Below are 24,643 nucleotides of genomic sequence, written 5' to 3' on the forward strand. Positions count from 1 at the left end.
ATTGTTGTTTAATAGCAATAATGTAATCCATTTAAAAAAGAAATGTATAATTAATGTATAAAATAATTGTATATAAATAGTTTTAGATGATACATTTAACAGTAATAATGTGTCATGATCATTTATAGCAATTAATTTTAATCTTAAAAATCCAAATTAACAACTAAATATTTAAAATAATAATCATTTTAGTTTTTGGATGCAATAATTGAATGTAAATTTTTCCAATAGATTTACATAATGCAATTTTGTTTTGTTTTTTTCCCCTTTTTTTTGTTAATGCCTGTACCCCGTGTATGAGGAACAGCTGGGAGAGATACTTCACAGAGAAACGAACCCATAAATAAACCTGATGAGACGTTGATGAGTGAGGCGCTTTCCCGTCCACCATTGCGTCCCCCTGGAGTTCACCGCCGAGACTGAGACTCGCTCTCCCACTTTTGGACAAGAGCGAGAGCAAAGATGGATGGATAGAAATCATAAAAAATACATTGGTGTGGTATTTTAATCACAAAATCCCGACTGTACATCGTCCTTGACCATGGATGTGGAGATTTTTCCCTGGCTTTCATCAGTTTCTGCCTTGTTCTCTCATCCATCCTAATTCATTTCTCTCACATGGATGTAAATGCAATATATATATATATACACACACACACACTATAAAACCTTGGGTATCTAAAAATGCAGTAATATTATATTTTCCTGTTCAGACCCAAACCCAAAGTAAATATACTTTACATAGGTTGGAGTGGAAGATCACCTGCTGAAGACCCTATGATGAATGTGAACGCTGACTCAGTTTATAGTCTTCTATGGGTTTTGAGACTCGTGAATGTTCCTATTGTTTCTAAGCAACAAACTCAATAAACCAAAAAAAGAAAAACACACTTAAAAAAAGTACAAAAGTGGAAGAAAGTCCAAATGTTCACTCTAACAGAAGAACTTGTGTAAGATGGAGAACAGGAGGGATATTATCAGACCCCCCCACCATTTTTTTATTGTTCACCAGTCAAAACTGAACCACAGGATTAATATTCACCTTTCCAATAAATTACATATTCAGCCAGTAGTCACCATCAATGGAACAAAACAACACGAGAACACGGAATCGAAACAGTTGCCGTCCTGCTCATCAAAACTTTTTTATATGCTGCAATAAATTATCCCGTTTTTTGTTTTTTTATTATTTCTCCCTGACTTTTCCAGTCTCTCCAACATGCTCTCATACAATATGCCATAGTTTCAATCATCATATGTAAAATATACATGAATTCTCTTCCTGTTTTACTTTTTGCCCTTCCCTAAAGGAGAGTGAAGGAATGCATTACACTTTTTCGGAGGTAATCTGCTTAGAGTGTTTAACAGAAATAGCTTTGCCCACAGTGGGTTGTCTTGTGGATTATGCAAGAAGAGCAAATTGCTTTCGACGTCCCTGCGCTGCTGCCTCCTGCTCCACCTTTCAGCCAAATATGGAGATTTTCAACAGAAAAAAAAAAAATCAACTCCAAGTTTAACTTTGTTCACAATTCATACTGGATTTCACGTGAATATAATCTTGATAAATAAAAAATTTTGGTATTTTTTTTATTTCACCTTTGGTATATTACGTTTCGCAGTGATCAGAATTGGGAGAAATAAAGAATTAGTCTGATTTGATTATGTAGCTGAATTGAGGTTTGTTTTTATTATATAAATGCTTAAATTAATATAAATTAACTGCAATGTCTAAATTGTATCTATTACTTTATTTTATTCGTCGTTTTATTTATTTATTTACTTATTTATTTGTCTATTTTTTTATCTAACTTTTTTATAGATTTATATACCATAATATATATATATATATATATATATATATATATATATATATATATATATATATATATATATATATATATATATATATGTTCTTTCTCTGCTTCTTTTTCTACTTTTTTGTCCCCCTATACTGTAGGTGGAGCTCTGGTTGACACCAATTAACCAATCAAAAGCAAGAACCTGGTAAACAAACACAAGGCTTGTGTGCCAGCCATGTTACTCTTAATTATACTGTTTGTGTAGTTTTTTTGGGGTAACAGGTAAGATACGTTTCATCACATTTACGTAGGTGCTGTCTATAGTCTAGACACACGAAAAGGCAGGTCTCTAGCTTAGTCTACTAGTTCTGCTAGTGAAGTCCTTAATTAAATGTCCATTCCTTTAGCACGGTTCACGTTTTCCTACCTCGGTGAGACTAGTTTCCATGTCTCCCTGCTATACTGTTGTTTTGTCCTGTCTCACCTGCCTTTACACACCATCGCTGTTATTCTTTTGTGTCCAATCAACCTGCAATGTTCTATTTTTATTATTCCTGTACATCGTTCAGGAACCTTGTCTTCTATGGAAAATGAACAGAAATAAGGGGCAGAAGTTTCCACAATAAACAAGTGTCTTTATGGTCTGATATTCAAGGTTTTGTAAACAATGTTTGGTACTGGGAAAGAAAAAAAAAGTAGTATCTCTGTACTGTGAAGCCTGGGACACACCAAGCCAATGGTCAGCTATGGTGGTGGTGGTGGTTTTTAAGCGTCAGTCGGCAGTAATAGGACAGTTTTTGTCTGATTTTGCTTGGCAAATGAGCAAACAAGAAAAAATGAAACTGACAAAAGCAAACGACGGAGGAGTAAAGAGGGAACGCACAGACACTCGCCATTCTTGTCGTCACCTCATTTGTCCAGAGTGTTATTTTAATAATACCGTAGCTTTAAAATCAAGACGTCGCAGACCAGCTAATCAGAAGAATAAGAGCTGACAATGCCAGTGACGTTTGTAAAAAAAAAAAAAAAAAAAGAAAGCGACCAGAATCTGTTATTAATGATCACAGCAGGTGGAAACGCCGCTTGCTTGATATATTCACAGTTTTAGCTTTTCCGGGCTCCCTGACAGACTCCTGCCCCCTGCTGGTTTGGGAGAGTTCTGTTCTCTCATGCAAGCATAGAGCGTACGCTAGTTGGCTGGTAGAAAATGTCTGTCCGATGTGTAAGAGCAACTTTTTTGCCCTGATGCAGGCAGTACAGTCGGCTTTCCTCAGAGCTGGTTCTTTGGCGTAGTTTTGGTTTGTCTATACCATCAGAGAACATGATGAATTTTAACAGTACCTTCGATTCATAAAGGAAGGATACAAAGGCATAAACCCAGTATGGCATTCCTTTAGAGAAATCCATTAAGCTTTATCAAAGATGCAATAGAAATAACCAAGGACAATCCTTAATTTAAAAACAAATAAGCTTGAGAACAACTGGAGAGACTGAAATAAACAAGAAATGATGCATTGCATCAACACATGAGCTTAATGAGAGATAAATGGCATGAAAAGACGAAAGAAAGGAACAGGATAACCTTAATAAACCTACTTAAAGTAGTGAAGATTGTAAACAGAAGTGATGCCTCTAACTCCGCCCCTTTATCATCTTACACAAACACTTGAAGCATTACAATCTAGACATCACATTGTCTACGTAGCATTAGCGAGAGTGGACACAAATAGGGGTCAAGTGGGTTCCCTGGAATTCTGCCAAAACACTGAGTGTGTGTGAGTGTGTGTGTGTGTGTGTGTGTGAGATCTCGTTTCAACCCAGGAAAGATGAACTTACAGGTATGTAACATGAATGTAAATGAAGTCAGACTTGCTTTAGGATTAAAGACCAACAGGACAGGGAACAGCGTCCGCGCTACCGGATTGACGTGACTCGCATATTTCTATCTGTCTTTATTTTCAGCTTGTTCGAGTATTTGCCGTTCTACGTTTCCAAACCTGAGAGCGAGCCAAACTGATAAGTATCGATCCACCACCTACAAGTTTTTACTCGATTATAATTGCACTTGATACGACTGTGTTCTTAAATCTGATACACGAGACCTGGCGAATGCCTTTAAACCCCGTTATACAGCGATTTTACCATTATAGACTTCTAAAAGTAGTTTAATAGATTTAGATCAAAGCTGGTGGGTGGGGCTTAAAATTGCAAGTTTGCCTTTCAAACAATTCATAGAGCAATTGCAATTTCCAACATGGCCGCCATTCTTTATGTTCATCTATTTGTTGGCATTCAAACAAACATCTGTTTTAAAGTATATATTGTTTAACAAATAAACGTACGCATAAAGTTATAACACGTTATTAAGACATTATCCACACACCTTTATGAAAATGCATTACTCATCTAGCTCTCTGCTTCTCTACAATATTAACTGTACTAGGAATACTTTGGAGGTACTCAATACTCCTTGAGGATCTCTAAAATAGCCTCAGTGTGGTCATATGTTATAATACGTTCATGATGCCTTATACACACTGTTATATTTCTTTTATAAATAGCATTAGACTTATCACTATGTGTAATACAAATTAAGGCCACACTTTCCCTGATGATAATTTTATAACATTCTGAACATGTTCATATGTTATAATGCGTTCATAAGGCAGTACAAACACTGCTTTATTCACAAACTGCAAATACTTTTTTATTATAATGTATACAAATATGTATAATGCTTTATGAATTTATAATGACATGATTTAAGTTGTTAATCACATCACCTTGCCTGCACTTTGCATAGTGCATTATAAACACTATGGTAATGCTGACATAATGTGTTATAATCACTGCACACAGTGCACTCTTTTTATAAAACTCATAAATGCATTATAAACGAAAAAAAGGCTTTTTGTTAATAATTATTATATAATTATCATTATAATGCCTTATGAATGCATACAACATTATTAGTCGGATGTTATGTTATAAAGTCAATAATGTCAATGTATAATGCATTGACAATTTATGATGCATCACAACCCATTTTTAAAATGATTATAATGATTAAATGTTTATAAAGCTTTATTAATGTATAATAACATGCTTTATGTTTTCATTAATCACCTCAACTGGCCCACAATTTGCACCGTACATTCTACACACAATAATAATGCTCACATAATGTGTTATAATCACTACATACAGTGTGGCATTTTTGTAGAATTTATAAATGCATTATAAACTACAATGACATTTTGTAAATAATTATGATATATGTAATGCCTTATAAATGTTTACAATGCCTTATGAATCCTTCATAACATTGTGAAGTGTGCTATAATTAGTTCTAATTCACTTCTAATGCTTTAAGAATTAATATAGCATTATAATATATTCCAAACAGTCTTAAGTAATTATAATAATGTATATGATGTCTTATAACTGTTTATAATGCCTTAGGATTGCTTAAGAACATATTTTAAGTTGTTATACAGCTAATCACATGGCCCCCTTTTTTGCATTGTGCATTATGAGAAGATATAACATTGACATGACATTATTTTCTTAAATATTTATTATAAATAGTTATGTTATAAATGCATTATAACAACCAACACACACTTTTACTGACAAAGCCATCAAAGAGCTCCACGTGTCGCAATCCGTCACTAATTCCATTATCCAATGCTAAAATTAAATCTGGATCTGAGGGCCTTCAAGCTAGCCGTGCGTACGCCAGCCAACGCAGCGGTCTGCTGGAGAGGGAACGGCGTTACCTAATCCTCCTGCATCATCCCGAGCCCCACTGCAGGCGTCACTCCAAGAGGCATTTAGTTTATTAGAAAAGTTGGCTACCTTGGGAAATCACGATCAAAGCCGAAAGAGCAATTAAGCAATACGAAGCTGTAATGAGATTTGATTTGGCTTCTGACTACGAGCCGTGTGAACCGGCGCTAACGCAGGGGGGTTCGCGCTGATGAATGCTGATACCTACATTAGCGTTCATATAGTCCCAAACACCAATCGATGTGAGAAAAAAGCCAGGAAAAAAGCACACACCGCCGAGACTCCGGGCTCCAAACAGGGGTGTAATGAGGTAATGCAGCTGTACAGGGAGGCTGAGTTTCTTTCAGTCCTAACGATGTTTAACTCATCCGAGAGAAAACACAGTGACAGCTGAAGTCACCTCGACGTCCTGCAGAAATCCACGCAGAAAAACGACCTCGTGTTCACCTGAGAAACGATTCAGACAGCAGAGAAGCTCGTTATGATTAGGATGAGTGGAAGCAGAGTAAATTAGGCCTCAGGCTGCAAATGAGTTGTTGCAGGAAAATTGCTTTTTTAAAAAGGAAGAAAAAAAAAGCACTGGTGCATAAAGTAGCATTCATTTACTCGAAGCTTTCTGTAAAGAGCAGACTCATAGACAAATTAAAAACCTATGAGTCCTGAGGCATAAGGGGTTAAAAACATCAACAACAACAACAACAACAACAACAACAACAACAACAACAAAAGAAAGAAATCAGCATTAAATCTGCAAATTATTTCTTTTTTCTTCTGGGGAAATCTTTTAGTATAATTCTTTTTTTTTTCGTTATTTTGTTGGATTCATTGTTTTTTAGTAACTTATAGAAGCCATAAAGCATTAGGTACAAATTAATAAATAAATAATCATATTATATTATATATCAATAAATAAATTATATTATTACATTATTATAAATTAGAATTATTGACTAAAGCTAATTAATAATTAAAGAATACACTTTGAAAAAAAAAAAATGGAAAAATGCAATAATGTAAACAAAAAAACAAACTTTTACTGCGTGCGTACTGATATTTATTTATACATTTGTTTATTTACTTACTTTTAATTCAATCAGTTTAATTTAATTAATCACACAAATAAACCTAAATAACATGGATAGAATTGATAAATCTTAAAAATTAGTAAAATTGTTGACTAAAGATAACTTTTTCATTCAATCAAATAAAAGCATTTACTGTCCGATTTTAAACGAAATAAACATTTTGTATTTATTTATTTATTTACTTACTTAGCTCTTCTAATTTGATCAGTTTTATTTAATTTATTGGATATTATTATTATTATTATTATTATTATTATTATGATTAATTATTATTATTATTATTATTATGATGATGATTATAATCATTTTAACCCTAAAAAGTAAACTTAGTTTCAATAAATAAATAAATAAATAATTACCACCATGCCGCTTTATGAGCATTTCTGAACATTCCTGTGGGTTTATGTCATCACAGTGTCATCGTTATGTCCTAACGTGTGATGGTAACCCCCTGAGTAAAATGTTCCCCCATTTTCCATGCAGCTGTAGCCTCCATAATCCCCGGGTAGGACGGGAAAGCCAGGTACAGATCTGCACTACAGAAATAGCCGTCACTCAGCGCTCTGGCCCCAACCCATCACAAATAGTGTGGAAACTTCCTTCTAGCACTGGAGCTGTGAAGTCCGGCCCTGGAGACTCAGAATATCATTCTTATTCTTAGTGCCAAGTGGACAGGTGGAGGAATAAAGGACGGGGGTTCTACAGGGGCAGAATAACAGCCCTTCACATTCCTCGGCTGTCATCGATGCTTCTACACGTCGTATACCCTGCTGTTGTGGGAGGAGAAACCACAGCGACGTATTTATAGGGTGCCAGGTTTGACAAAACTCCTCATGGGTGAAAAGACACCGACTTACCGAGAACTTTCAGCACTTTGATGAGGGCACTAGGATGAAAAAGACGTCTGACGTGGTTACCATAACGATGAATTCAGCTATTAAACATATTGTCAAAGTAGCACTGTAGCATTACCGATTAGCCACAGGTGTCAGAAGTAACCAACACAAACAAGAAGATCATCCAGCGGTGGGCGAATGCTTCAATATGCGTACGCAATAAGGATATGAGTTCAAATCCCAGCAATCAAACTGCCACCTTTGGGTCCCTAAACAAAGCCCTTAACCCCTATAGCTGCTCAGATGTATAAATGAGATAAATGTAAGTTGCTTTGGATAAAGGCCTCTCCCAAATGTTATAAATGTAAATGGATAGAGAAAAATAAGAAAAAAGTCAAATTCACACTCACGTACGCACTGGAGGTCAAGCCGGTATCCAAATTATTATTTTTTTCCTTACTAGGAAATTTATACAATTAATTAGTGCTTAAGGCATTGAATCTGAAGGTCATGAATTCAAATCCCAGCCACACCAAGCTGCCACTCCTGGGCCCCTGAGCAAGGCCCTTAAACCGCAAAGCTGCTCAGTTGTATGAATGAGATCAATGTAAGTCGCTCTGAAATATATATATACACATTTAGTCCCCATTTTTTCCACTCTTCTGGGAAGATGTTCCACTAGATGTTGTGGAGATTCATTCAGCTACAGGGGTGTAAGTAAAGTCAGGTACTGATGTAGATGAGAAGGTGAGGAGGTCTGTGGTGCAGTCAGCGTTCACATTCATCCCAAAGGTGTTCAATAAGTTTGGAGCTCTGTAGCAGAAGATCTTCCACTCCGACCCATGGAAAATCTTCATGGAGACATCCTACACAATTGTGTACCTGCACGTTTGGAGAAGAACCACATATGGCTGAAAAGGTCAGGTTTCTCGATATCTTTGGTTATGTAGTGTATCTCAGTGAGCACACTGAAGCAGAAACCCGCAGATACACATGAGTAAAATTTACCCTTTGGGGAGTTTTTTTGAGGCATTGGAACGATTAGATTTGTGCACAGAGTCTTGATATTTGCTCATTCCCTATATAAGAATCTTATATGTATGCTAATAACGGAAAAGATAAAAATATAATGTGAATGATTTCTTTTGTAGCAAAAAAATAAATAAATAAAAATAAAATAAAAAAAATATATATAAAGCACCAGGGGGGAAAAATTCCCTTTAGGCCCCGTGCACAAAAATAAAGTTTTCATGTTCGGAGTTTTACTTTTAGTCACACAGGTATGCAATTTTACGCTGGGTTGATTAAAGCGTGTGGATGAAACGGTGCAATTCGATTCCTTCCTCTCCTCCCTCTCTCTTTCTCTCTCTCTCTTTAGTCGTTCAGCGAGCAGAAATTTTATTCGTAGGGAAACTAAACGCAGGCCCGGGTACGTGATCCGTGTCCTCGTGTTCACAGATGTAGTAATAGGAAGAAAAAAAAAAAAGGCTGCGATTCGGAAAAGGGGAAAACGTATTCCGGCTCCGAACCGGCGCCGCCTCTTTATCACATCATAAACTGCATTATGTTTTGATTAATTTCAAATTGCCTGTTTTGCTTCAGTAGACTGTGAAATACATTTCCGCCTTTTGTAAATTTTCAATTTCTATTATTTTTCCCAGCCGAGTTCTGGAGAGGAAGAGGAAGAGCTCGAGGAAAGGCACGAGGTTGACGAAGGTCGAGGATGTGGAAGGATCGGAAAAAGAAGCGTTCGATACGGACGGGTGAGTCCGAGCCGTCGCTCGTAAGCGTAATTACGATACGTTGCTCGTACGGATGTGCGTTTTGTGGCGGGTAATACGAACAAAATCAGACGTCGTACGTCAACGTCCGGGTAACTGAGAAAAGCGAGTTTGAACATATGCTCATTTTTGAAAGGTGAGCGAGTCAATCGGTGAGAAATCCAAGCCATGAGAGCTGCTTTATTACAGTCAAGTGAGCGGTTAGCCTTTAAAATAAACGCCTAAAGATCTACACCAGTGACCGCCACCAGACTGGAAAGATTTTTTTTATCAACTATTTTATCAATTGTCGAGTCGTTTATGCAATTTATTGCCAATGTGGTAGAAATGATGACTTTTTCTATTCTCAGGTTTTACAACTCTGAAAACAGCGAGTGTGTGTTTGTGTGTGTGTGTGTGTGTGTGTGTGTGTGTGTGTGTGTGTGTGTGAGCTGTTGCTGCTGCAGCACTGAAGTAATAAGAAATAACTCACTCCATGTCACGCTGTTTATGGGAAATGAACCACCGATGGTGTAGTGTGATGGATCACAGTTACTGTTACCACCTGTCAACAAGATCCTTTTTTATTCAATAGCATAACCTTGCTAAATGTTTTATTCTACTTACACCACAAATATTTGTCTATTTTGTCTATTTAGAGGTCAGATTTATTTGGGTGAGAAGTTTTTATAGATGTTTATTTAGTTGAGTAAGTGTGTTTAAACAATATACTGTATGTGCATTGTGTGTATGACATTAGCATGTAAAACAGTATCAATACAAAGTGGCGCAGGGAAACGTGGATTGTTGGATGTAGGAGTTTGACCCTTGGACATCGGCGATTGTTCGGAACCAAATGTCATCTAGATCCAGAATCATTCAGGGCACAGGTGCTTTAACCGATATTCATTCATATTTCTGTGGACACTACACATCATCGATAATGGAACTATAATGAGTGGATATTCGGTGTCACCAAAATGAGGATGGGTTCCGTTCTGAATCTGGTTCCTCTCAAGATTTCTTCCTCATGACTTTTAAGGGATTTTGTCCTCGCCACTACGAGATGTGATACGAGTGGATTTTGGAGCATTCAGTGTCGAGTTGTTTGCTTGTCCTTATTGCTTTTGTTCAGCTGAAACCTCAGCAGGCATCTGTAATCACAGGATGTAGCGTTCGATGAGTCAGGACAAGTGGATCGTCATTAGGAGGGTGGATATGAGTGTAGAAGACGATTTCATCATCCTGTATGTGTGTCGCTTTTAGATTCCGACATCCTGCGGTTTTAAACTGCAGTTATTGTCACGTCTTGACGTCTCTTACGTACGTGTTCGATCTCTGATGGGCGTTTAATGGCGATTTCTTGGACGTCCTCGCTTTAATGATTCCCGAGATGACGAACGACAAATTAATGACTCAGAGCTTCTATTACTGCCTTGTTCAGGTCTTTCTTATTACATTTCATTTCCATTGATTAATCTGTTTAGTGTCCTGAAGTATTGCGTAAGCATACGGATACCGAATAATAAATTTCTCTCTCGCTCTCTCTCTCTCTCTCAAGTTGCACATATTACTTGGATACCTAAATCTCCTGTACACAGACCTGACTAATTCATCCTGATTCCTACCTCTGGATGGAGTTATTGGTGACTCGCTGCAACTGAAATCCACATGGTTCCACATGAGGAGTTTAAAGATCCAAGAGACTGCTGTGGAGGTTAAACTCCATAACCATGAAGATGGATTTGGACTGTAATTGATATAAACAGTTTTCTACAATGGTTTTGCGTTCATCAGTGAGCAGTTGATGACCTCATCAATGATGGAACTAGACATTCATTAGGATGAGAATTGGCTCCCTGTTGAGTCTGGTTCCTGTTTGTTCCTCAAGTTTTGTATTTTTAAAATACTAAAAAATACTTTTACAAGGGAGCAAATTTCTTCGCAAACCATCAATTGGACTGTTTGATCATGTTCACCTTCACAACGACTCAGCTGATTAAGTAAACAATGTGTGATTGCAACAGCTTTTCTCAGGCCTTTTCTCCTAATTTAGTTACTTGGTGTTTGGTAATAAAGTCTGACTTTACATCAGTAACATCGACTCACTGTCAAACATGACATTAATAAGAAGATGACTGATGGCATCTGCGTTTAGAGCAACTAGTTTCTAACTAACTAATCATTTGATTGTTAATCAGAAATATCAGGCAGTCAGACAGTCATTCATGCAGTGGGATGCAATTTATGGTCCTACTAAACAGCTACTTTAATTAGGGTAAGATATTCGGCAATCAAATATTTATTTATTAATGATTGAATGCTGCCGGACTGCAGGTTTCATACCTCCATCACCTATTTTCTGTTCTGATCTCAACAACTCTGGGCAAAATACTGAGTAGGAACCAATCAGAGGTAATATTTGTATGATGCCATCATGTAGAACTCCTATTTTATATTAGAAATACGTTAGAAATACATGTATCATAAATACTGCACAGCCCTGTGTATACAGTATGTATATATATATATATATATATATATATATATATATATATATATATATATATATATATATATATATATATATGTATGTGTGTGTGTGTGTGTTATCTGTCAAGCTGACCTATCTGCTCTGTCACCATCTGGTCTTGGGTAAAACGTGTGTCAGGAGCGAGGTTTGGATGGAGCGAGGGTTAAGACCATTATTCACCTTGTCCTTAGCTTAGAGGTCATGAGAGACTTTCAGAGGCTTGACAGGTTGTCCAGGCTTGTTAAATAGAGAGAGATCGAAAGTGTGTGTGTGTGTGTGTGTGTGTGTGTGTGTGTGTGTGTGTGTGTGTGTGTGTGTGTGAGTGTGAGAGTGTGTGAGTATGTGCATTTGAGATGTCTCAAGGTCAGACATTTTCTCAAAATGCAACTCCAACTGAACTAAGGTAAGAAAATGTGAGACGGGTGAGTGTGTGTTTGCTGCAGAAGAAGGAATAAAATATTATTATATTCTTCTACTGCTGCATTTTGTCAATGATTACTACATTATTATATTTTTTTATTCAGTACAACCTCGTTTTTATCCAGTTATTGTCACATATTGTTCTTTCCTTGTTCTTATTAACGTTATAGCTCATACATTCAAACAGTTGTGTTCATGTTGATACAAAAACTCATTGCTAACACTGGAGACTCCTTCAGAAATAAAAATTATTAAACATCTCATTTTCTTTTCAACAATCATGTGAATTTGAAATCCCTTTATGTATACCGGCAACAAACCTTTCAACTGAGGATATCAGAAAAATCAACATTTGTGACTATTTCCATGAATTGTATAAAAAAAATAAAAGAAAGATAAGATTTGGTTTCTAATTGTTTGAATTATGCTTTTTGGTTCAATAAAGACAATTGTATTGAATGATTCAAAATTGAATTTTATCGACTTATTATTCGATGATCTGATATTGTCTCGATGAATTACCATCCCATTAGATCTCGGTTTCTTCCTGGCAAAAGAAACAGGTTTTCCGCCAGGGATCTGTGCATTTGTTGTTGGAATCAGCATGCATGTATGCGCTGTTAACTGATCGTTCGAACGGCTAGCCTGCAACAATGCCCTCGCAGCCTAAAAGGTTTATCCAGAGTATCACGTTTATGATTTACGATGTGCCTTGGAACACGTCTAATTTTCACTCTCTCTGCTGCCGTCACTCATTCTCAGTAAGCATCCACACTTTTTAGCGCTCGAGTGATCCGTCCAGATTCTGAGCCTTTAATCACGGAGATAAAGGCTGAAACAGGGCCATGGGGTGACTCGGGGGCGGCAAAAGTGGAAAAGTGGTGGGAGGTTGAAGTAGCTAGGTGTGAGCAGCTGATTGCTCTGAGAAGCAAAGATCTGGATGGAGCTTGAGCCGTGGTGAACGTGAGTGATGTCGCGCCTGACATTTTCACTGCAGTCCAAAAGAGCTGAGTGATCTAATAAAAGGACAGCAGGCTTGAGGCTCATTGCTCTTGAGGTCTTAGAGAGTGAGTCAGAAACCCAGGAGAGCCCCATACCACAACCCCAACAACCCCCCCCCCCTCCCTATTTGGACCAAACAAGTGGCAGCTGTTCCTCAAAAAAGCCTTTCATCAGGTTAGCATTCCTGAGTCGATGTTCAGGCCGAGCTAAATGAGGCCACTGTTCATTACCACTTTATGGTTTTTGGAGAATTAGAAATCCATAATCCTGTTTCTAAATTATTGCTTTAATAAATAATAGACTTTTAATTCACATGTTTGAATTCTGGACCAGTACAGGGAGGATAAATTAGAACTCAGATCAGAGGTCAGGAGTGTGACAAAACAAAAGTAAGTGCACCCCTGTTTCAGCCATTAGTCTCCCCCTCTTATATGCAGGATGTGAAACTGGTGAAAATTGGAGCATGTCAGATTTCTGGCTCTGAAAAAGGTTCTTTTAAGCTTCTTTGTTTTAGAGTGAAAATTGTGACCTTCTCAGATTTTCACCAAATTCCTCCAGTTCATAAAGGAGGTTTTGGGTGATACAGTGATCCACTTATTATCATTCTTTCACACTCCTGAGCTGAGATCAGCGCTAGAAGTTCACACACACTCCATACATACACATACTACATACTAAAGTTCTCAGATCTCAACTTAGGAACACCAGTAGATGAAAGTAAGTGGAGTTCTACATTTGTTATTGCCTCCTGAATGTACAATGTGAATTTAGTTAGAAAAAAAAAAGGAATTTTTTTTCACACTGGGTCTTAGTGTTTTTTTTTTTTATTGTGACCTTTTCAGATTTTCACCAAGTTCATGCAGTGCATCAAAATGATAACAGGTAACACAGGGGTGCACTTACTTTTCTTCTGTTACACTCCTGAACAAAGATCTGAGCTACAACGTAACTACCTCTTTATACACATACATATGACATAAAAAAGCTCTCAGATCTGAGGTCAGGATTGTGATTGGACCCCTACATTAGTCTTGACCTCCTTAATGCAGGACATGAAACTGGTGAAAATTGGAGCATGTCAGATTTTTGGCTAATAAAAGGTAAGGAGTTAGCCTTAATGTTTTTTTGGGTGAAAATTATGACCTTGTCATATTTTCACCAAATTCATCCAGTTCATAAAGGAGATCATATCCTATTCAGAGGTTCACTTAGTTTCATCCTGTTTCTCTCACAAGATTAGATTTGGGCCTCGATGTTACAGAAGTAACGCACCACTCCATGCATACACATACTACATAGTGCAAGTTCTCAGATCTCAGCTCTGGAAACTGACAGGATAAAACTAAGTACATTTCTTTGTTTGTCCTGTCTCCTGAATATATATTTGGTAAAAATCTGAGAAAATTTGAATTTTGGCTAAGAAAAGGTAAGTGTAAGGTTTTTTGGATAAAATTCTACCTTCTTAAATTTTCACTACATTCACCCAGTGCATTAAAAGGTAACACATACGTAACATGAGTGCACTTACTTTTGCCTTCTGTCACACTCCTGAGCTGAGTTCTGATCCTGTCATTTTCAGTTCATTACTCTCAGTAAAATGTTCAGGTTTTGGGCTGTACTTATTGAAATACGACTTCATACGCAAACCTTTCAGTGCAACATGGTGATTGTTCAATAAAAGGCTCATCTGTAGATTGAATTTTTTTGTTCATATTCTCATCAAATCAAACACAAAGAAAAGAATCACAGTCTAAACAGGTCACGGCTTTACAACGTTCACGTTCAGATACAAGTTCATCTATCATGTGTGTTGTGTTCAGAGACTCCTCCATATTCTTCTGTCTCATCATCATCATCACCACCATTTCTACATGAATTACTTAATAATTGAATCAAAATTGTTATTGTCTGAAAACATTAAAAATATCATACATTAACTTTCATAAATGTACTGTATATAAAACAAAGTTACCTCCAACTCCATACATGTACAGTTTTAACAAACAAGTTGCTCAGATCTCAGCTCAGGAGTGTGACAGAACAAAAGTAAGTGCACCCCTACATTAGTCTTGACCTCCTTAATGCAAGATATGAAACTGGTGAAAATTTGAGGGTGTCAGATTTCTGGCTAAAAAAAGGCTTTTGTGTTTTTGGGTGAAAATTTTTAAAGTCCGATTTGCACCAAATTCACCCAATGCACAAAAGAGCTTATGGATAACACACTGATCCACTTAGTACCATCCTGTCACACTCCTGGACTGAGATCAGAGCTAGAAGTTTACACTCACTCCATACATCCACATGCTTCATACTTACGTTCTTAGAACTCAGCTCAGGAACATCAGTGCACGAAAGTAAGTTCACTCCTGCATCCAGTATTGGCTTCTTAATTTACCGTTTAAATTTGGTGACAATCAGAAAATGTCAGATTTTTCACACAAAAAAGTTTTTTTTGTTTTTGTTTTTTTTGGGTGAAAATTGGGCCTTTTCTGATTTTCACCAAATTCACCCAGTGCATTTAAAAGGTCACGAGCAACACGGGGGTGCACTTAGATTTATTCTGTTACACTCCTGAGATTAGATCTGAGCTATAAGTTAACACCCACTATATGTCTATGTCTATGCTTTCATTATATTCAGGCTCAGATCACAGCTCAGCTGAGTGACAGGACAAAACTTACCCCTGACCTCCTGAATGCACTGTGCAAATATGGTGAAAATCTCTTCTGGAGAAGTTCCCATGTGCAGATCTGAGAAATTAAGTATGTAGTATGTGCCAGTACCGATTGGATCCCACTGCATGTGTGGAGTTTGACATTGGACCTCCTGAAGTGTTTAAAGCTCTGGCATGGAGAAGCTGATGCTGGATCTGTGATGATCACAAATGTTGAGCTCAGTAGCTCCTAATTTTATACCAAAGACTGTTGAAAGAACATTACTTATAATCTTATACTCCAGTGGTTATGTTAGTTCTCACTTTCCAGTGTTTTGTATTGTTGAAAGATTTATGATCAAACTCTTGATGTCACCCAAATGAGGATGGGTTCCCCTTTTGAGTCTGGTTCCTCTGAAGGTTTCTTCCTCATTACATCTAAGGGAGTTTTTCCTTGCCACAGTCGCCATGGCTGCTTATCAGGGATAAATGCACACCATTCACCTTGACTGCTGATTTCTGTAAAGCTGCTTTGAGACAATGTCTGTTGTAAAAAGCGCTATAGAAATAAACTTGACTTGACTATGTGTATGTATGTAGTGGGTGTTAACTTCTAGTTAAGATCTCATCTCAGGAGTGTGATAGGATGATACCAAGTGGATTGCCATGTTACCCATGACCTTCTTTATGCACTGGGTGACTTTGATGAACATCTGAGAAGGTCACAATTTTCACCCAAAATAACCCATAAAAACCTTTTTCTGAAGTTGAGGTTTTTCTGTCGGCTCATATCTCAGCGCCGGAGTGTGATATCATGAAACTAAGAGCAGGTGTCTGTTGCGAATAAACGCCAAACCGGTTTTTCGCCAAACCCACAAAACCCACAATTGCCCTGACCTGTTTTATTTAAGTAAACATTTGACGATCTTTGATTTTCACCAAATTCACACTGTACATTCAGGAAGGCAAAAACAAATGCAATTTACTTTATTCTTTTACATTCCTCAGCTGAGATCTCAGAAGTTGAGTATGTAGTACTGTATGTATTAAGTGTGTGATAACTTGTGGCTCAGATTTCAGCTTGTAAATGTAACAAGTCAAAACTAAGTGTTCCCCATTTCAACTGTGATTCTTTTAAACTCTTTATCCTATATAATCTTCAACATCATTACACACTAGATTTCTGTATCAAACCTAACAAACTATTTTATTAATCAGAGAACATTTCTCAGTCGCCACAAATCCGCTCAATCACCGAACCCCTTCAATAGACACAAAATAAGCACCAAGGACAGGGACATTTCGAGCATTTCCAAAATCCTCCAAATTCTGAACGAAAATCGATCATGCACGTGCCGCACTTCGTGGAGATCCAGGGAGCTTTCAGAATACAAATGCGCACAAAAACCCAAGCGAAGCTTCACTCGGCCGCAGGCTTTCTGTTGTCATGGCGACGCCTGTGAAATCCCACATACTGTAGCGCCTTCAGAGAAAACAATATTGATCACATTCTGTCTCTCTCTTCTGTGCCGTGGCCGTGAAGTGCACCGGCTAATCAAGAGAGGTCACATGCACTTTCTTCGGCCACGACGAATCCGAGACACACCCTTTCCGAAGTGTCAAACGTCACAAATCAGGTTAGGCAGGCCTGTAAGCAAAATATATGTATATTTTTTCCTCCTCGTCACGTTTTTGCTCTCGATCGAGCGAGTTGATTATAACGGTTACTTTCCAGCATCATCGAGCGCCGCAATCGATTCGCTTGACTGCACATTGATTAACCTCTCGGGGGCGAGGGGAAGATTTGTAAGGATAGCAAGTGGCTCTCGACGTGCTTCCATCAAGTACCGAGGAACGAGGCATTCCAGCTCTACAGACTCATTTCCTGGCAAATTAAAAAAGGAAAAAAAAAAAAAAGTGGGAACGTGACTTTCTCCATCAGCAAATAAATATTTATAAGACTGAAGAGCCTGCTGAAAAGTGATGCCAATTACTCAACAACTCATGGGGTGAAGGGACCCGTAAGACTCTCTGATATTTTTAGAGCTTTCAGGAATTTTAATGAAACATTTTGAGAAGAAGAAAATATTTGAACCTCAGATCACTTTACTTCACATTATTCACCTATCTATCTATCTATCTATCTATCTATCTATCTATCTATCTATCTATCTATCTATCTATCTATCTATCTATCTATCTATCTATCTATCTATCTATCTATCTATCTATCTATCTATCTATCATTATTTTGTATTACAGGTCACTTGGTTTGGTTTGTGAAAAAAAAACGACAGTGAGCTGTTAGTGAGTCGACTCAGCAGTGAGTCAAATGATCTGACTCCCTGAAACGAAAGCTGAATTATTATTCATAATGCATTTCAAGCACTCAGGCCATTTTCAGAGTGTAAATAACATGTGGAAATACCAACAATATGAACCATAATGTTCTTGTGAGTCACTGACGAGTCAAAGGAATGCATTGTTTGGAGTTTCCTCCAGAATCATCCGAAAAAACAACAATGAATACATTTACTCATGAAAACTGCAATGATTTCCTCAACCTCTATTTCAGAGTTTACATTAATGTTTTTCTTGTGCTGATGATACTCCAGCTGTGATGATCCTCCAGCTTTGATGATCCTCCAGCTGTGATGATCTTCCAGTCACAGAATTTCAAGTGTATTGTGTTTGTGTGAAGCCGATGCCAGAAATGAATCAGTCAATGACTCCTTTGTACGTTAATTTCTGCCAGAGCAGTAGAATTGGGATGCTCTTCCAATTGCGCCTTCATTTTCTTCTTGTCCTGGGGGGTGTACATATTTATGCATAACTCTGTCTAACCAGGTGTTTTGACCACAAAAGGCAGCAGTGCATATGATTAGTAATAAAGATGTTCCAGTAGCTCAAACAGATGCTCTACAATAATAATGACGCGCCATCATGGCCTACAGTGTAAATGTGGATGCTGTTACTAAATTTTGGCACCTGCACCTACAGGGGTGTCGATGTAATATAAACTTCCATTCTATAACATTTGAGATACATTATCCTTGTAGCATCAGTGTAACACAAAATCAGTACGTTTTTTAGACAGGAACCGAACCTGCAGCGTTTTATTTTTTGGCTCATCACACAAAATGCTACATTTGGAGAAAACTGCAAAATTTGTGAGATTTTTCACCCACTTGTGGCAGAACGTTTCGATTGAGTTTAATGAGTAAACTCTTTGCTTCTCAATAAACCCCACGGAGTTAAAGTTCTGCCTTACGCAAAAACAACAAACTAAAGAGATGATCTCAATTCAATTTCGTGTTACTTGTGTAGCACTTTTAACAATGGACATTGTCCCGAAACAGCTTTAAAGAATCATATAGATATAATGTAGTGCTAACGAGCGAGGCAGTGGCAAGAGTGGAGAAGAACTTCCTGAGAAACCTTGAGAGGAACCAGACTCAAAAGGGAACTGGATCATTATCTAGGTGACACAGAATGTCTGTTCATTAAAGCTCCATCAATATTGAGATTATAACTGTACATCGATTGGCATCTGGATGCAAAAAGAAGCAAAACGTTTATTTTAATTACAGTCCAAATCCATCTTCTTGAGTGTAACCCTCCACAGAAAGCTTATAGATTTTAGAAGCGTTTCTTATGAAACCATACTCATATTCACATTTGTTGCTGTGTGCGATTGTTGCTTGTCAGACTGTAAGAACATGATCTCCATATCTCATTGTAGCATCTCGTTTGGTATAATGTCAAACTGTACAACAGTCAAAAACCGATGCACACGAGAAAAGGACTCGTCCCGAAGTTTTACGTCATCGATCCGTGACATGTTCAGACTCGTGTTCTCTCATTTACATTAGCTAGCAGCAAAAACAAATCTGTAGCATTGCATGATTCATACAAACACCATTCAAACACCCCTTTTTCCCTCCATAACTCAGTACATTTCTCCTCTTGCTGTTTTGTTCACCTGACTCGTTTCCACATTTTCCCTGAGGTGATTTGAAGTTGTGGCGCTAATTGCGACATCCGGTTCGGTGCCCAGATCGGGTTCTTGGTTTTGGGGATTGCACTGCTGGAAAGAGTCTGAAATTTTCGTACATTGCCAGGACTTCAAAATATTACAGATTTGCGCCTGGTTTAAGGAGAACTCCATCAGACAAAATTAAGCATCAGAATGAATCAGGCAGGTCTGCAAATCATAAACTCCACCGTCCTAAACGTCTCAAAAGCTACAAGATAAACTCTGTCTGTTACAAAGCTCTGACACCAGAGACTCTTTCTATAAATATTAAACAAACAGACATAAACAAATGGTTGACCTTGTTGACCTCCTAAACTCAACATTTGCTCTTTGTTTTGCTTTGAGCTCTGAGAACAGAACACCCAGGCTCTGGTTTACTACCATCCTAAATATAGAGGCTGATTTGCCCGTGAATGTGGAAAGAAGATTTATTAAATGAAGGTATTTTTTGTGCTTTAATTTCTTTTCGTGGCAAATACAGATTCCATGGAAGACTGAAACACTATAAGTAACAAATAAACAGAAATATTAATAAAAGAAAGTAACCCGAGCAAGGAGGCATGATGAAGTGGAGTAACTGTTAGATTGGAAAACGTGATTGTTTTTCTATAAGAACGCATTTTGTTTTATTCATACAACAACAATTTCTGTAACTATAGAATTACAGGAAGTCATTTATACAAAGTAATTGTTTAGTCAGTGGGAGTAAAGATGGTCCTTAGAAGAATAAACTGTATCACAGTGGAACCTCCGAAATTTGTTTTCATGTACAATAAGGAAAACCACAAAACGTTCCCCCTACTGAACAGACAGGCAACAGCAATCCATACGAGCATCTCGAAACCTGAGCAATAGATTCATACAAAACATTGATTAAAAATAATAATAAAAATAATAATAATTTTAAAAGCTTCCTAACATCACTAGGATATGAAAAATGTCACCCTGCTGTGATGTACATGTGAGAAGAAAAAAGCACAGTTACAATTTCGTTGTCATTTGCTGAAGTTACTGAGCAACTCAAGAACATTGAGGAAGGATTTGGACTGTAATTGATATAAAAATTCTGCTCCAATGGCTTGAGTGCATGAACAGTTCTGCATTTCATTGAGCCTGGTTTCTCTCAAGGTTTCATCCTCATGAAGTCTCAGGGAGTTTTGTCACAGTCGCTCGCTGATTAGGGATGAACTTATTTCCTTACCCACATTAGTGATAAATAATAAGGAGCAAACTTATAGGCACTAAACCTAGACATTCTTTCACACAACATTGTCCATTGTTAAAAGCGCTCAAGTAAAACGTAACAACGTCCATCCAGGACCGAGGTGCTTCACAAAACAACGTAAATAAACACCAGCTAATTCAAAACTAACGAGAGCAGACCTGTATACAAAATATTACATAAAGTGCACATGTGCAAACAACATTTATGGCAACACAACAGAATTACACTGTAACCATGCAGCAAACACCAGTACTGAACAGTACGCAGAGCTTTAGAGTTTTCATTTATTACTATTTAAAGTTATGGACCAAAAAAACCATCAACTTCTTAGAGGTAGGACACTGGAGACTCCTCCCATAATGTACATGTACAGCATTTGGCAGACGCCCTCATCCAGACCAACATTTATCATTCATACATCTGAGCAGCTATGGGGTTAGGGGCCTTGCTCAGGGACCCAGGAGTGGAACCTTGGTGTGGTTGGGACTTGAACCCACAACCTTCGTAGACCAATGTTTCAACCACTCAGCTAATATGTTAACTAAACATCTCCGCAGAGAACAACTTCCCCGTGTCCTCGATTACACTTCTTTTATTAAGCACCCGATGTGATCCAATTCCCTGCGAACGAGAGCATCATATATCAATGTATTTAATTTGGAGCCTAACTCCTGTTAGAGAAGCTCTTTTATAAAAGATTAATCAGCAAAACCATCTGACCAATCAGCTTTGAGAACACATGGTACATATGCACCCGGAGTTTATTGCCTGTCGCTTGGAGTTATTACTGTACAACGCCTTGTCAATTGGGAGCCGTGAAATAATAATAATAATAATAATAATAATAATAATAAAAGTAAAAAAAGAAGAAGAGACGGTTGAATCCACTGAGAGAAACAGACTTTGGCAGACGCTTGAAACTTTCAAAACCTCAACTTTGCCTTAGGCCAAGTCATAAAGTATGCATTGCCCAAAATAATTTCAGCATGAGCGCTGGAAAGGCAGTTTCCCAGCAACCTTGTGTGGAATGAAATTAAACGGCTTTATTTTCTTTCTCTCTCTACTGGTTTTTTTTTTTTTTTTTCCTGTTCTACTTTATCACGACTCATGATGAATTATGCTTTTCATTTGTGTGCCCAAGGACTAAAAGGGTAGATGAGAAAGAAAAGTGCATCCATTGTATACAGAAAAAGTGCATGATTTATTTGATGTATATTAAATACACAATATGTTGATAAATACTTGACCATTCGGGTGATATGGTGCTTTTTGAACACCCCGTTCAACATTTAACTCCTGTTCTTTGTTATAAAAACCTTCACTCTCCTGGGAAGATGTTCCATTAGATTTTGTGGAGTTTCATTCAGCTACAGTAGTGTTAGTAATCTCAGGTACTGATGCAGGTGAGAAGGTGAGGAGGCCTGAGGCGCAGTCAGTGATCAAATTCATTCATGTTCTATAGGTTTGGAGCTCTATAGCAGGAGATCTTCCACTCCAGCCCATATAAAGCATAAGATATGGACATAAAGCTGGATTTGAGCACATGGGTATTGTCATGCTGGAACAGGTTTGGGTCTTCTAGTTCAAGTGAAGGGAAAAGGTCATTCTACTGCAACCAAAGACGTCCTATACAGTTGTGTTATTTCAACTTTGTGGAAGAACCACATGCTGTAAGTCTGGAAAAACCCAGATTTAACAATACAAACAACAATACATGCTCTAATTCCTCTCAAAAAAGAGTTTTAGGGTGACGGTAAATCACATCCACATTTACCTGAAAAAACGTGGATAAATCTGGGAGAAAAACAGCATAATCTTTTTCATAGATATAATAAAAAAATGATGAAGTTGCATGACCTGATGTTCTAAACTAGTAGTTATAAGCTTCCATTGCTTGTTAGCTCCATTAATGTTATGCTTAGTAATAGTAATAGTAATGGTAATATTTAATGCATACTTTAAAACCTGTACGCTAGAAACTTTTAGCCCCAGTGTTTATTTATTTTTATACATTCTTACTGATCTTTTCGTTTATCCTCACAGACCTGCTGAAGCTGTTACAGCTGATGGAAGTTGTCTCACTGTGCTAGCAGCTGAAAACAATAGCTCATTGTTTGCCAACGTGTCCAGCCTGATCTATTTTAGATTTCTTCCTTTTATAGAGTTCCATAGGACTGACTCCAGCAAGCCTAATCTCTCCTCCCTGGGGCAAGCTGGTATAAAAGCTTGACCAGACAATCTCATCCTTTGTGGCCTGAGCTTTCGGACCCTTCTCGCTCCCCCTGACCCATAAACACAACAATAATCCCAGGCGCTTTTAAAGAGTCTCTCGTTCGCAGCAGCAATGGCCCCGAAGAAAGTCGAAGTCAAAAAGCCGGAACCCAAAAAGCCTGAGCCAAAGAAGCCCGATGCGAAAAAGGAGGCCACCCCGGCACCACCTCCAGCCGCTCCTGTCGTACCCGAGCCACCCAAGGAACCCCAGTTTGATCCTAAAAGTGTGACGGTGGAGTTCACACCTGACCAGATCGAGGAGTTCAAGGAAGCCTTTCAGCTGTTCGACCGGACACCAAAGAACGAGATGAAGATCACATACGCTCAATGCGGTGACGTGATGAGGGCACTCGGGCAAAACCCCACCAATGCTGACGTCCTCAAGGTCCTCGGAAAACCACGGGCCGAGGAGATGAACAGCAAAATGCTGGACTTCGAGACATTTCTTCCCATGCTTCAGCACATCTCCAAGTCCAAGAATAAGGGCAGCTTTGAGGACTTTGTCGAGGGCCTGCGAGTCTTTGATAAAGAAGGCAACGGAACCATCATGGGGGCGGAATTGCGTCACGTCCTGGCAACGCTCGGAGAAAGGATGTCAGAGGACGAGGTGGATCGACTCATGGCGGGGCAGGAGGACGCCAACGGATGCATCAACTACACCTCTTTTGTTAAACATATTCTCTCTGGTTGAGCTGGACTTGGGAAAACATTTTACAGGAAATTCATTTGAATCAGTTGAAAAGTTAATGATGTATTAGTGGCAGCGTGATGGTTTGTAAGCGTTCGGATTGTTTTCTCATTAATGCAAGAGACATTTACAAAAACGTGTAAGGAATAAAACATAAAACATGACCGGTACGTCATGAAGCGTTTTATTCCTTTTTGTTCCACAACAATTTCCCAATGATTACACATACCTTTAAATTAATTACAGAACAACATCAAACTTTTTATCCATTTACAGTTACATTTACGTGGTCTTACACCTGAATACACTTGGGCTCTATAAAAACTGTTGCCTGTCAAGATATATTTTGCTTCATTTGCTATTATTATTATTACTATTATTATTATTACTTCTTCCACTCTTCTGGAAAATGTTCCACTAGATTTTGTGGAGATTTGTGATCATTCAGCACACATGGGTGTTAGTAAATTCAGCTACTAATGTGGGTGAGATGTGGTGAGGAAGCCTGGGGTGCAGTCAGCATTCACATTCATCCCAATAAGGTTG

The 24,643-nt window shown here is 38.0% G+C and overlaps 1 protein-coding gene across 1 annotated transcript; it reads left to right on the top strand.

Moving 5' to 3' along the window:
* The first annotated feature begins 23,370 nt into the window (after positions 1-23,370).
* Positions 23,371-24,439, top strand: LOC124379128 (myosin light chain 3-like). Its single transcript, XM_046839246.1, has one exon. It carries the CDS (start codon positions 23,483-23,485, stop codon positions 24,098-24,100), a length of 618 nt encoding a protein of 205 aa, XP_046695202.1. The 5' UTR covers positions 23,371-23,482; the 3' UTR covers positions 24,101-24,439.
* Positions 24,440-24,643: the final 204 nt, after the last annotated feature.

Source organism: Silurus meridionalis, chromosome 25 (assembly GCF_014805685.1).
Source record: "Silurus meridionalis isolate SWU-2019-XX chromosome 25, ASM1480568v1, whole genome shotgun sequence".
Lineage (NCBI taxonomy): Eukaryota > Metazoa > Chordata > Actinopteri > Siluriformes > Siluridae > Silurus > Silurus meridionalis.

What these genes read in the sequence shown, in the direction of transcription:
- LOC124379128 (XM_046839246.1), top strand. Translation starts at nt 23,483, where the DNA reads ATGGCCCCGAAGAAAGTCGAAGTCAAAAAGCCGGAACCCAAAAAGCCT.